This window comes from Dipodomys spectabilis, unplaced genomic scaffold, assembly GCF_019054845.1.
Source record: "Dipodomys spectabilis isolate Male_0828 unplaced genomic scaffold, ASM1905484v1 ptg000095l, whole genome shotgun sequence".
NCBI classification, from domain to species: Eukaryota; Metazoa; Chordata; class Mammalia; order Rodentia; family Heteromyidae; genus Dipodomys; species Dipodomys spectabilis.
In genome coordinates, this window is record NW_024870772.1 from 25,562,154 (window position 1) to 25,577,074 (window position 14,921).

The following is a 14,921-nucleotide window of genomic DNA, read 5'->3' on the forward strand; positions in this document are numbered from 1 at the left end:
TGAGTGAAGGAGCCTTTCCTTTACCTTGAATTTTGTACAGTTATCAGAGAGGAAGCTCAGGGTTTTACATACAATCCTGAAACAACCCAGAGGAGACAGGTCTAACTTCCAATGTTTTCACACTGGTTTTATATCCTGTTTATTTTCATGTCAACTTAGTAAATGTTAAATAACAAGGGTATTTTATTTCATCTGAAAATGTTATTCAATCTGTCACTAAACTGAAAATGGAAATTTCAAGTTACTTTTTTCTTTTTTGTGATTAAAAAAAATTTTTTTTTTTGGTTGGTCATGGGGTTTGAACTCTGGGCTTGGGTGCTCTCCCTGGGCTCTTCAGCTCAAGGCCAATGCTCTACCACTTGAGCCACAGGGCCACTTCCGGTTTTCTGGTGGTTAATTAGAGATAAGAGTCTCACAGACTTTCCTGCCTGGGCTGGCTTTGAACTGTGATTCTCAGATCTCAGTATCCTGAGTAGCTAGGATTACAGGTGTGAGCCACCAGTGCCTGGCTTTAAAAAAAAAAAAAAAAAAAAAAAAAAAAAAAAATATATATATATATATATATATATATATATATTTTTTATTGTAAAGATACTGTAGAGAGGGGGTAAAGTTTCATGAGTTAGATAATGAGTACATTTCCTAGCCAGCATTGTTACCCCTCTTTTGTTTTTCCCCTACCATCCCTTCCCTACCCACCTCCCCAACTCCTTCCTTCCCTCCTCCCCCAAGTTGTAAGGTTTTCAGCATATTGTCTGGTACATCTCATCAATACAATGGGTCAAGCTGTATCCTTATTTCAGCATTTTGTTATTTCCCTTCCTCTCCCCACTGTATTTGATTCCTGTGCCCTGCATCTTGTACATACAAGTTACTTTTTTTTTTTGGTCAATTGTGGGTCTTGAACTCTGGGCCTGGGCGCTGTCCCTCAGCTCTTCAGCTCAAGGCTAGTGATCTACCACTTGAGCTACAGCACCACTTCCAGTTTTCTGGTGGTTTATTGGAAATAAAGAGTTTCACGGACTTTGAACCGTGATCCTCAGATCTCAGCCTCCTGAATAGCTAGGGTTATAGGCGTGAGCCACTGGCACCCAGCATTTCCTTTTTTCTTATACTGAAAATAGCATTCATAATTATGAACACACTACTGCCACATTAGGTATTGTATATGTTTATATATACAAAAATGGCGAGACAAAGGGGGAACCAGTGCAACAGTGATCTCACAAGAAACTAGGTGGGAAATGATCTGTATAACTTGGGGGGGATGGGAGGGAGGAAAAGAGGGAAAAAATGAGGGAGGGGTAAGAAGTTCAGCAAGAAATGTCCTCACTACCTTACTGACAGAACTGTACCCCCTCTGTACATCACCTTGACAATAAAATTAAAAGAAAAAAATAAAATGGAAAAAACTCAGATAGCTTTTATATTCTAGTCAGTGTTAAAAGCAATTTATATGGATACATTGTACAAGTGTTTAGTCCTAGCAAGCATTTGAAAATGAAGTTCAAGTATTCCAACTGTGTCTATCACACTACAGAACTTGAGCCTCTAGGCCCAGAGTTACTAACAAATCCTTCTTAACGAAGAAGACCTTACCTGATGATTTAGGGACCACAAATATAGTTCCATCATCACCAATGCAAGTGACTATTGCCTCAAACACGTCCATGTTAGGAATAGCTGGTGGTTTATAGCATCCAGTGATTCTTGTTTCTGGCATTTTTTCTTTCACTTCAGATATCTTTGGTTCATTGATTGTATCAGCAGCTTTTTTGTCAGTGTTAAATTTATTACACTCAGGAATGATGAAGTCTCCTTGTTCCAGAGGCGTTTCTAGAGACTTATCAGATGAACGGTTGTGATCTGATTTATTAGTTCTGTAATATCCATAAAAGAACATATCAAACAGTAACAAGTGTAAAAATCTGAGAAACATATGAAAAGAATCTTTCAAACTTACCTAAGATTTAAAGAAAATGTTTGCTCAAGTATAAGATATATTTGCCTAGTTTTCTATATGAAAGGAAGAATAATTTAAGTTACAATACAAGTTATTTTAAATTATAAATCAGAGTGATGGGGGAAAAACCAATGTAATTTCACTTAGGCGTTTTAAACTACTTATTCATACTTATATGCTATTCGCTCTTAAAATCTAGTAAGTTTACTTCAAGTACTATACTGTTGGAAAATACAACACCTTCAAGTTGATTCTAATATAGTCTACAGTTAGAACAGTACATATGGCGAAGTTAGTAACACTAATAAAATGATACAAAAAGAACACATAAGTCACTTATTTTTGTTTGTTAGTTGTAAGTCTTGAACTCTGGGCCTAGGTGCTGTTCCTGAGCTCTTCGGCTCAAGGCAAACGCTCTACCACATGAACCAGAGCATCACTTCCAGTCTTCAGGTGGTTAATTGGAGAGAGGAGTCTCACAGAGTTTCCTGACTAGGCTGGCTTTGAACTGTGATCCTCAGATCTCAGTCCCCTGAGTAGCTAGGATTACAGGCATGAGCCACTGGCACCTGGCTCATGTCACTTTAAAAAAAAGGTACTCGTTATTAGATGCAGGTATATTTAGTTGATTTCTAAAACTTTGTGTTATTGTCTGTTTATTGAAGAAAAAGCAAGCTTTACTATAAAAATTAAAATTCTAGAATGCAACATTAACATTGGCTGGGTTTTAGCAAATTATAGCTTTTTGTTTAATTTCTTGTACTTTTCTTTAAGGAGCACTGTTGACATAGCTACATCATGCCTCCATTTAACTATATCGTATCTCCAACGTCTCCGCCCAAGCCCTGCACGTTAAGACTACTACTAGTTTTCATGATGTAACAGTAGTTAAAAAAAATTGGTGCAGATAACATCCATAGCATTTACTTGAACTATTTATCAAGAATTACTTTAACCTAAAGCAAACAGAGCCCACATGTAGGATTAAAAACATGAAGCAAGGCTATCTGCCCAGGCAGCTCTGGTCTCATTTACCTACCACATCAGACCACCTAGCCTTGGCTACATTTTGTGGCTGACTTCTCATTCTATCTCATCAGGACTGATTTTAAAGCAATTACATGTAAAGAGATCTGGCATGTATAGCACAAAGCAGCTACCTGGAACAGACGTTTGAGATTACAACGTATCTCCACATCTAGGAGAGAGAGAAGAGAAACCTAGGGCTACAGCAACATTTTACTTTTGCTCCCTTAGACCAATGTTGCTTAACTCCAAAATTTAGTACCTGAAAAAATCGTTAAATAGGTCCATTACTTTTTTGGCTGCTCATTTTTGTGCTGCATAAATACATGTTATATGTACCAACTAGCCTTATGTACCAACATAAAGGCTAACCATTTTAAAGAAAAGGATGCCCAAAGGACTCAGATATGGTACTCACCGGTTTTCTTTTCCTTCGGCATTGAAAGGTATTGTAATATAAATGACAGAGAAAAAGGGGAAAGTATAAAAGCCAGTATACATGAGCTAGTGACTATGAATAAAGAAATGAGCAATTTTGAGCTGGCTCATGGGGGGTTAATTTATAAATCTTTGAGGGCAAGTAAGATGCAATCTGGGTTTTAAAGTACATGGAAAAACTGGGTGATGGTGGCTTATGCTTGTAATTCTAGCTACTCAAGAGGGTAAAATCTGAAGACTGCAGTTCAAAGTCAGCCCAGGTAGGAAAGTCTGTGAGACTCATATCGCCAAATAACTACCAAAAAAGCCCAAAATGGAGCTCTGACTCAAGTGATAGAGCACTAGCCTTGATCCAAAAAGTTGAGGTCAGTGCTTAGGCCCTGAGTTTAAGCTCCAGGACCAGAACAACAGCAACAGAAAAGAAAGTACATGGGGATTTACGTAGGCAAGAAAAAAAAGTGTCAAATCACACAATGATGTCAAGAAAAATTCAAAATTCGATACCTTCTCTCTCTTAAAGCCAAACCCTTTTTAATCAAGTATTTAGAAACATCAACTCGATCTCCTTTTTCATCTCTACAGTAAATTTTCACAGGTAATGGCCATGTTGTGTGGTTTTCCTGCAGAGATTTAAAAGTAGAATATGAGATACAAAAATGCAAAAGTATACTGCTTGTAAGATTACAATTATGTTACATTTCTTCAAGTAAAAGAAAAAGCCCAACTGAGTAACATATTTTGACATTTAAATACACCAGATGGAAAACATATGGCGTCAATAGGGATAATTTTGTTTAATTTTCCATTTAGTTTCAGGTCTTCTTTTTTTGTGAAATGGATGAGGAAGTCTTTATTATCAGGTGAAATGTACTCCCCCCCCCAATGGTACTAAAACAACTTCTTTCCAACCCAAATGAGGTAGACACACTACTAATGAACAATTCTCTAATCTCCTAAACTCCTTATAAATGATAGAACCACGTTATACTTTCCACAGTGTGACTTTTTCCTTATGAAAAATTAGAGCAAATACGAAAAATCTATTTTGTATCTGGAAAAATAATAAAAATGGAGAAAGCACAACAAACATGGTAACATGGAAAATTGTGTAAGAAAATTCTAATCTATTCAGTAACATTTTCAAATGAGGAAAAAGTGAAAAGATTTTTAAGTATTCTAAAGTAATAGATGCCTCTTCTCAAGTCCATACTGACATATCATACATACATACTCATTTTGTCACCTATAGTTACTTTTCTTGTGTGTCAATCCTGGAGCTTGAACAGGATGCCATCTCTTAGCTCTATTTGTTCAAGGCCAGTGCTCTACCATTTGAGCTACAGCCCCACTTTCAGCTTTTTGGTTGTTAGGTGAAGGTGAGAGTCTCATGGATTTTCCTGTAGTGGCTGGCCTCAAACTGTGAACTTCAGATCTCAACCTTCTGAGTAGCTAGGATTACAGGGGTGAGCCATGTACACCCAGCTTTATAATTACTTTTTACTTCATTAGGTCCTAGTTTTTCATTTTGGTAAAAAGCTATCAAAAGGATTCAGAAGTATAGTCTAACATATATGTATTTTTAATATGCAAAAATTTCAAATCAAGCCTATTTTATTTTTTGTGCTAGTTGTGAAACTTGAGCTTAGGGCCTGGGCACTGTCCCTGAGCTTTGTGCTCAAGGCCAGTGCTTTACCACCAGCTTTTTGGTGGTTAATTGAAGAATCTTAGACTTTCCTGCCTGCCTGGCTTTGAATTGTGATCCTCAGATCTCAGACTCCTAAGTAGCTAGGATACTAGGTACAAGTCAGTGGATTATTTTAGAAAATGCTTCTTTGGTACTGAGGTTTGGTCTCATCCTTACTAGGAAGGCACTCCCCAAGCTCTTTTTAGCTTTATTTCTTCAGCTAGGGTCTCACATTTTTATTTCAGACTATAAGCATCCTACCTACTATCTCTTAATAACTGTGATTCCAGGGGTGAACCATCATGCTTGGCTTGTTGGTTGCCATCATTTTGCCTGGGCTGGCCTTGGATCTTGATTCTCTTAGTCTCCAACTTATGAGTAGCTGGGGTTATGGGCATAAGTTACTTGCCTGGCCAAGACATATTTTGACTCATTCATATAATCATTTGTCTGAACATCTATTATGAATAGATGACATAGACAACAAAGCTTGCAATAAAATCCAGATAGCTTGCTATTACTTTCTCAAGTAAAACTGGAGGCTGAGTAAGAAAAATCACATGTTTAAGGCAAGCCTGGTTTATATGTAAGACCCTATCCCACCAAAACAAAACAATGAAAAGAAACTGACATAATGGAAAACATTAGTGATACAATCAATACATATCTGCAGTAATTGCTTACCCTACTGCCCACCTGTAAGATTATAGTCGCTATGGCTCCAGTGAGGTACAAAGAAAGACAATCACAAGCTGTAGCTGTCCACTTGTCACTCCCGCCAGTTGGTCTAAAATAAAAAATAACTACAGATGCTCTAACTATAGCCTAGCATATTGGAAGATACAGGTATTATACACAAACACATGCATATTCAGTCTGAACCACACATATATATATACACGTAGTAAGAAATAAATGTGAACCTGGATTCATGTTTCTGCATGGCCTTTGGTGTATCCCTGTTTACTTAAAGTCCAATCACAATGCTTATTTATGTGTATCTTTTCTGCAGCTACATGACAACTCCTAAAACATAGGTGCAGTAAGTCATGATACATTTCCTATATGTGAACAAATAAAAAACACTGGGAGCACAGTCGATATGCTCTCCTATCATCATTTTCCCCTAATGTCTAGCACCATGCCAGGTACATGAAAACCATTACAGAAATACTTAATGGAAAAAAATGCAAGCCTACTCCACATTTTTGGAAGTTTATGTAATTCAAATCTAATCTGAGTCACTATCCATAAATATAAACCTCCATAGTTTACAAAACTTTTTTGTTGGTTGTGGGGCCTGAACTCAGGGCCTGGGTGCTGTCCTTGAGCGAAAGTGCTCAAGGCTAGCACTCTGCCTTTTTAAGCCACAGTGCCACCTCAGGTTTTCTGATGGTTAATTGGAGATGAGAGTCTCACAGACTTTCCTACTCAGGCTGGCTTTGAACCTCTGTCCTCAGATGTCAGCCTCCTGAGTAGCTAGGATTACAAGTATGAGGCACTAGCACCCAGCTCAAAACTTTCAATGATTATTTTAAATTGTGATTTAACTACAGATTCAAAAAATTACTCAAAACTTTTAATTTAGCCATATAATTCTGAATGATTATAAAAATTAGCAGACTATAGAGTTTATTTCTTTGGTCAAAGATTGAATGGTAAATAATAATGCATAGTAAAGATGTTCATTAAAAATTTGACAAATCTGGGCACCAGTGATTCAGGCTTGCTAGCTATTCAGAATACTGAGATTTGAGGAATGAAGTTCAAAGCCAGCCTGGGCAGAAAAATCTGTGTGACTCTTATCTCTAATAATAAACTACTAAAAAGAAACAGCCAACGGCTGGAGTCATGGCTCAGTTGCTAGTGTCAGCCAATGAGCAAAAATGTACTGAGTTCAAGTTCTGGTCTTGAGTGGAACTCTGGCTCAAATTGTAGAGTGCCATCTTTGAGCAAAGGCAGCTCAGGGATAGTTCCCAGGCTCTGAGTTCAAACCACAAGACTGGTACGTACACACACAGAGACACACACACCACAGGCAGTTCAAATAATCTTGGGCAAATTAATCAAAAGTACTCAGCTTCATCATCTATTTTAGTATGCAGAGTTGAAACTGAGTAACTGTGTGAGTGTTCTTACGATAAGCTTAATCTAAGAATCTTAAATTATTGATAGATTCCTCTAAGTCAGTTATGGCTTACTATTTATGACTACCCCTTGGTATTTAGGGGGAATTCCATGCCATCTCTTGGCTGCCAATATCCACAGACGCTTAAGTCCCTTATATAAACAGAGAACCCACCTTCATGCATATCCTTCCTTCTATTTTAAATTATCTCTAGATGACATATAATATCAAAATAAAAATACTATATAAATAGTTGCTGTACTACATTGTTTAGGGAGTTATGACAAGGCAAGAAGTCTGTTGATATTCAGTACAGATTAAAATCAGTCTGAAGTTGGTTGAATCCAGTATATGAAACTTGCAGATATGGAGGGCAACTCTATTCAGATCTTTACAAATAAAAATCAGTCTAATAGTAAGGCTTTTCTATGATTATGTATACACATAAATACTAACTTTTGGACATCTAAAGGTATTTACCACATCAAAAAATATTGTGCCAGATGCAGTGGCTCAAGCCTATAAACTCAGCTATTTGAGAGATAAGAGATTGGGGGGGGGGGTCATGGCTTGAGGCTCACCCAGACAAACAGAAGTTCTTGAGACCTCATATAACCAGTAACTGGGTGGAGTAGTATGTCCTGTACTACCAGCAATAGGGAAACTCAATGGCTAGGCACAGTGGTGATACCCATCATCCCCCAAAAAAGGGGGGAACCACAAAAAGGACTGCAGCTTGGGTTGGCCCAGATATTAAGCAAAATCCAAATAACCAAAGCAAAAGCAAAAAGAGGCTGGATCTGTTGCTCAGGTGGTAGAACATTTTCCTAACAAGTAAGAGGCTGAGTTCAAGCTCCAGTATGATGAATGTAGAATTTTAGTAGGGAACATGAAAATGTTCTGGTGAGTGTTGCACAGCAATAAAAATGTTTTAAGATTACAAAATACAGTTAGGATAGCAAGAGTCAATTTTATGATGATTATTTTATCTCGATAAAAATAGCAGTGCCGGGCGCTGGTGGCTCACGCCTGTAATCCTAGCTACTCAGGAGGCTGAGATCTGAGGATCGCGGTTCAAAGCCAGCCCGGGCAGGAGAGACCGTGAGACTCTGATCTCCAATAAACCACCAGAAAACCGGAAGTGTCGCTGTAGCTCAAGTGGTAGAGCGCTCGCCTTGAGCTGAAGAGCTGAGGGACAGAGCCCAGGCCCAGAGTTCAAGCCCCACTACCGACAAAAAAAAAAAAAAAAGCAGTGTGTTAGTATAAAGTTCTAGTTTTGGATTCAGATAAGTTTAAAATACTAGGCAGTTAGATTATTTTACCTTGGATAAAAAAAAATCTCTTTAAGATTGTTCCTTAGATAATATCTTATTCTTAACTTAAAGGTGTGTTGTGAGGATTAAGTGAGATGGTATCTGTAATGTAATGAGTCCAGGGTCCAGAAGTACAAGGCTTATTAGACTTTCCTTTTTTTGGTCGGTTGTGGGGTTGAACTCTTGGCGCTGTCCCTCAGCTCTTCGGTTCAAGGCAAGTGCTCTACCACTTGAGCTATAGCGCCACTTCTGTTTTTCTGGTGTTTAGTTGGATATAAGTGTCTCAGGGAAGTTCTTTATCAATTGCATTATTTGCTTTTGTATTTTTTCTACTTTACTGTACTTTTTTTTGTGTGTCTGAGGTGCTTTTTTTTTGCTCAAAGATAGCATTCTACCACTTGAGCCACAGCTCCATTTGCAGCTTTTTGGTGGTTAGAAATAAGACTCATGGACTTTCCTGCCCACCAGGCTGTTGAGCCAGGATCCTCAGATCTCAGCCTCCCAAATAGCTAGGATTAGACTTAAGTCTACTATTGCTATTTCACTTGCAATTCTTTCCTGAGTTCTGTCGCCACTTTTCAAATCTTCCCTTTTCTCTAGTAATCATATTTCTGAGTTCTCTAATTCTAATGTGCTTTCAAAACATCTAGCATAGTTTCATTTTCTTCTAGTTTATTTTGAAATATCAGATTATAGTTTGTACGTGCCTTTTTTGGTAGATTTTTTCACTGCCTTTGAGTATGTATTTGGCTTTTTAAAAACATCATTTGAAAAATATTTGACTGAAGTTTATTCCCCTGCTCATGTTTTACAGGAAATACTTTCCTTCATGTTTAGGAGTTGCTTTTCTAGCTTAATGACTGTAAAATTTTCTGTTGCTTTTCCCTAAGTGACAGAAGATATGGCCTCATATTCTGAGATCTTGTTCCTCTGCTTCTCTCTCCTACTTCAATTTGGATCTACTATCTTTCTCAAATAGAATTGGTAGTTTTCCTCAGTGTGGGGGTCATAGAAAGGGAGACTAGTTTCCTCTAAGAAGTCATACAGCTCAGAAGCCTTCAGTATCATGGAACTTTGACCATTACATACTTCTCATTCAGCTATGAATTGCATCCAGTATCACTTCCCTCTCACATGAGCCAGCATGCTCAATGAAATGCTACTGTTCAGAGTGTCACAATCCTAGTCAGCCTTCCTTCCAGGTTTACCATATACCCCACATGGTGATATTTGGGCGCTCACAGGGGTCACCTGTTGCCAAGCTTTCTTCTTTACTCCCATATATTAGTTTTACTGGGGGGGCAGGGAATTACTGTATACAATGCATTCCATTAACCTTTCTCCCTCGATCACAATCCTTTACCACACTCTCCTTTCTTAAAACAATTTCAACAGGTTTCACTGTTCTATTTTCAGGCATGCAAATAAATTCTGTAGACCATATTCATCCTCATTCACCATCTGTCAGCCCTTTCTCTTACCTGCTAGCTTCTACCCACTCTAGACTGTTTTACTTTCCAGTCATTCTTTCTTGTTTAGACTTGTCACCAAGTTTTGTTGTAGATAATGACTGTGTGGTCTTTGGTTTTACAGTTTTACTATATAAACTGCACTTTTGTATATGTGTCTATTGTGGGGCTTGAACTCAGGGCCTGGGTACTGTCTCTGAGCTCTTTTGCTTAAGGCTGGTCGCATTCTCCCACTTGAGCTACAACTCCACTTCTGGCTTTTTTCTTTTTTTGATGGCTAATTGGAGATCAGTTTCACAGACTTTCCTGCCCAGGCTGGCTTCAAACTGAGATTCCTAGATCTCAGCCTCTTGAGTAGCTAGTATTACAGGTGTGAGCTATTGGCACCTGGCTAAACTGCACTATTTTTAATATTTTTTTATTATAGAAATACTGTATGGAGGGGTTACAGTTTCATGAGTAAGGTAATAAGTACATTTCCTATCGAGCATTGTTACCGCCTCCTTTGTTTTCCCCCTACCATCCCTTCCTGCCCCACCTCCCCAACTCCTCCCTCCCCCTAAGTTGTAAAGTTCGTTTTCAACATAGTGTCTTGTACATCTCATTGTTACAATGGGTCAACCTGTATCCTTATTTAAGCATTTTGTTATTTCCCTCCCCAAATTAGAGAAATGTATATATAAGATGCAGGGCACTGACATCAAATATAGTGAAAACAGGGGTTATACCATGGGAGAACATAAAAAGAAACAAAAAAAATCACATAGTACATTTTAAGTACGTTAAAAACAATAGCAAGCAAGAAAAAAACAGTTGTGTCCCTATCTTGGGGTTCATTTCACTTATCATCACCTTATATGATCATATGTACTTAGTTTTGGACCTTTTCTGCTTGTCTTAGACTTATACTAGTTATTGCAAATAAGGAAAACCATCAGACTTATGTTTCTTTGGGCCTGGTTTACTTCACTTAATATAATTTTTTCCAAGTCTTTCCATTTCCTAACAAATGGGGGTGATGTCATTCTTTCTGGAGGCATAGAATTCCATTGTGTATACACACACACACACACACACACACACACACACACACACATCACATTTTCTTGACTGTTCATCTACTGAGGGGGCATATGGGTTGGTTCCATATCTTAGCTATGGTAAATAATGCTACACTGCACCATTTTTATAGTGAGATTCCAGCAGGCTTAAAAACATGACATATTAATATTCCTTTATCTTCCATAACTCACTCTAAAATTTATATATTTAGCTTTCCATACAATTTAATATTTAGGAAATAAATTTTATTTCTTCTTTGTTGTTGTTCTAAAGTCTTTCTCCACAGTTTGAATTCTATCTAGGTACCTTTCATCTTAAGTCTACTTCTATTTCCTTAATACCACTACAGTTACAGGCCCCAAATATTTATCCTTCCTTCTTAGGAGGCCTATTTGCTAGGTGGGTGCTCTACCACTTCCTTTTGCTTTTAGTTTGTTTTTTCAGATCAGGTCTTATGCTTTTACCTCTTGTTTTGGATTGCAACCCTCTTACTTTCACCTCCTGAGTAGTTAGGATTATGGGTGTGTGCCAGTCCTATTTTCTTCCTCTTAAACCTCTGAATTAACCAGATTTTATGGAAGTTTCATATTAGCAAAATTAAAACAGAAAACTATTACAATATTTTAAATGACTAACATTCAATAAGTAAAATACTAATTTACTTAGCATAAAACTACCTTATATCAACAAGAGAGCACTCCAAAGATAATCTTCCCATTGTCTTGAGATCTTCTTTAAGTTCTCTTAAACAGTTAATATTCACTACTAGTTCAACCCCCACATCATATAGCAAGACCTACAAAAACAATATTTTAAGTATGGAAAGACAACATTTATTTATTTATTTATTCTTTTTGGGTCCAGTCGTGGGGCCTGAACTCTGGGCCTGGGTGCTGTCCCTCAGCTCTTCAGCTCAAGGCTAGCGCTCTACCACTTGAGCCACAGCGCCACTTCTGGCTTTTTTCTTTCTGCTTATGTGGTGCTGAGGAATCGAACCCAGGGCCTCAGGCATGCAAGGCAAGCACTCTACCACTGAGCCACCTTCCCAGCCCAAACATTTAATGATTTTTGGTGAATTAAAAAGCATAATAAAAACTGAATAATCTAAGAAAAAAAGAAAATCAATTCACTTTCATGTTTTAAACTCTGCCTTTACCTCTACCAGTGTGTCTGTAACCATTCTGATGATCTGGCCTCTTCGCCATTGATTTTTATCTGGGACCTTAACAGCACAATGCATATCACTTTCCCATTTAGTAGGTTCCCATTCTGAGTTTTTGTAAGTAGCTGTCATCTTTTCTTCTAAACTATAATAAAAAAGATTAAATTTTGTAATATAAAATTTTAAATATAATTTTGTTATTTTTAGGTGTTGTTCAGAGGGGCTACTATTTCATAAATCATGTAATGAGTACATTTCTGTTTTGGACAATGTCACCTCTTCCTTCACTTTCCCCAGTATTCCCATTCTGTCCCTGCTCACATATTTGACTTTTCCCTTTGATCATTCTACTCCAGCCAAACTGAGCACCATGTTCTTTGAAAGGTACAAAGCATACTCCCACCTCAAACTAGCTCTTCCCTCTGTCCAAGATGAACTTCCCTGAGATGCTCACAGGGCCCTTCATGGCCCTTTTCAAACGCCACTGTCTCTATGAGATGTGCTTTGTTGTAAAGCTGCCTTCTTCCCCAAATGCACATTACCACAAGCTGCCACACTATTTGTTCATCTCTGTACTAGAATTAATCTCCAAGACATGAAAGGATTATCCATATCATTACCACTGTTATCTCCAACATGCAAATACAACTACCAAGGGGTAGGCACTAGAACTAATTCTAACACTAAAAATAATGAACAGATCTACTTTATACTTCAACAGTTTAAAGACTCCTCTAGCTGAAATAAACTTATTAATTTTAAAATTATACACTTATTTCTGTGCAACAAAACATAGGAAGAGTAAAACTGTAGGCAATATGGTTTCATTATATACCTATTAAGTAAGTTTTCTGTGAGTAGCCATTGAACATAAATCTTCTCAGGAGATACTACATTACAGATATGCACGGGCAGTTCCTTATTATAGAATGACTGGAAATTTTCATTAGGTAGAGATTTTACAGGCACAGGATTTAAGTTGTTTACTTCATTTGAAATAATTTCTTCTGGAGAAGGATCCCATACTTCAGTATGCTTTTTAGAGTTATCTTTGAGGGTATAACTGAAAAAAATAGCAAAGGTTAGCAGGAAACATAACTGGCAAAATATTTATGCTGTTACTCGCTTAGGTTTAAAGATGAACAAGTTTCAGCTATAATTTACTGCTTCTTATTGTAATGTTTATAACAATTACTAAATTTAGTCATTTAAAAAACTCTTGACTGAGATGATAGATACATGACCCAATATGCCTGTCCAAATACATTTAACTATGCATCTTAAAGAAAACTTTACTGTTTAACTGTGTATATATAACTTGGTAATCCTGAGTTTAATAAGAAAAAAATGTAAGTACAATATAGTTTAAATGTCTGCTCTTCTTTCCTCCTTCATTTGAGATGGGGGAACGGAAGAGGCCCTTACTCTCTTCCTGCTCCTCCGGTATGAGGGTAGATGGGGGAATGGACACAGACAATAAATACTAGGAGGAGAGGCAGGTTCTGGTTGTCATTATCTCTCTGGCTTATGCTGATGGGCATTACATCTGGGTACTATCCAAATACTGGCTTTCTTGAGGTTATGCATGGGATTTCTGTAGAACCTTTTAGGGAACATCCAACATTGCAAAAATGTATTGTGGAAGGATTCTTGGTCTTGTTCTACAAACTCTCTCATTCTTTCTTGCTGCCATTCTGCCCTTCTGCTTCTGGGATTACCTCTACCACTGGGACTACCTCTACCAGTCTTTGGTGGGAATGAGCACAAGGGCTTAAGCTTGGCTATACTTAAACTTTCCCTTTGAAACAGGAATGTTTACATTTCTCCAAATCGGAATGTGGACTACTCTAGCACTATGCTTATTCTATACCTTGATATTTCTCTTTCCATCTCTCTCAGACAAGTACATGGGGCTGCCAAAGCAGACATTTGACCTGGAAATAAGATGCTGGTCTCAATCTTGAGAAGCCTTTTTCTTAAAGTCCCTTAGAGATGAAAGGAAAAGCTATTCTACTCATCAAACCAATGACTCAATTATTCTTCTCCACTTTTTTTCCTTTTGATGTAGAAACAGGAAATTCCAGTTTCTCTTCTGTGACTGAAATATTACTAAAGAATGTAAGTTTACCTGTGTACTTACTTACCCTGCTTCGTAAGATGCTAGCCCTTCTTTGACAAGTTGGTCATTAATACTAGTAGGAATCATCCCAGGAGCACAGCAAGAATTAAAAAGCTCAACTAACAGCACATTATCTTCTAGAATTTCTGTAAAAGCATAAGATTCATTTTAGGGAAAAAATGAATGCAGTAATGTACTGCAAAACACACTAAATGAGGCAATTTTCTATAAAAAATATTTGGAAACAGGGCTCAAGTGGTAAAGTGTCTTCTTAGCAAGCCTGAGGTCCCAACATCAAACCTAGGTATCATAAGAAAATGAAAAAATTGGAAACAATTTCTATCTTTAGTATGCAAGGAAGTTTCTTGATAAAGGGTTAGTTTCTCTAGTTAAAACAGCATTTGTACTCTCAAGTAGTATTATCTGTATTATGGCATAAAAATGGTTTTAGGTTATTGTGTGCTATTTGCTAGGGCTTGAGCTAAAACAGTATAAAGCTTTTAAATTCAGAAAAACAAACATCCATCAGAAATATTTTTTGTAGTTTTAGATTGCTC

General features: G+C 37.4%; 1 protein-coding gene across 1 annotated transcript in view; it reads right to left on the reverse strand.

Annotated features, from left to right (window-relative positions):
• Rnf17 (ring finger protein 17) overlaps positions 1-14,921 on the reverse strand; it is a 101,050-nt gene that overhangs the window by 23,594 nt on the left and 62,535 nt on the right. Inside the window, 7 exon segments of the mRNA XM_042685665.1 lie at positions 1,600-1,880; positions 3,932-4,047; positions 5,796-5,898; positions 11,761-11,879; positions 12,240-12,390; positions 13,081-13,308; positions 14,390-14,510. Coding sequence (XP_042541599.1) covers positions 1,600-1,880; positions 3,932-4,047; positions 5,796-5,898; positions 11,761-11,879; positions 12,240-12,390; positions 13,081-13,308; positions 14,390-14,510 — 1,119 coding nt within the window.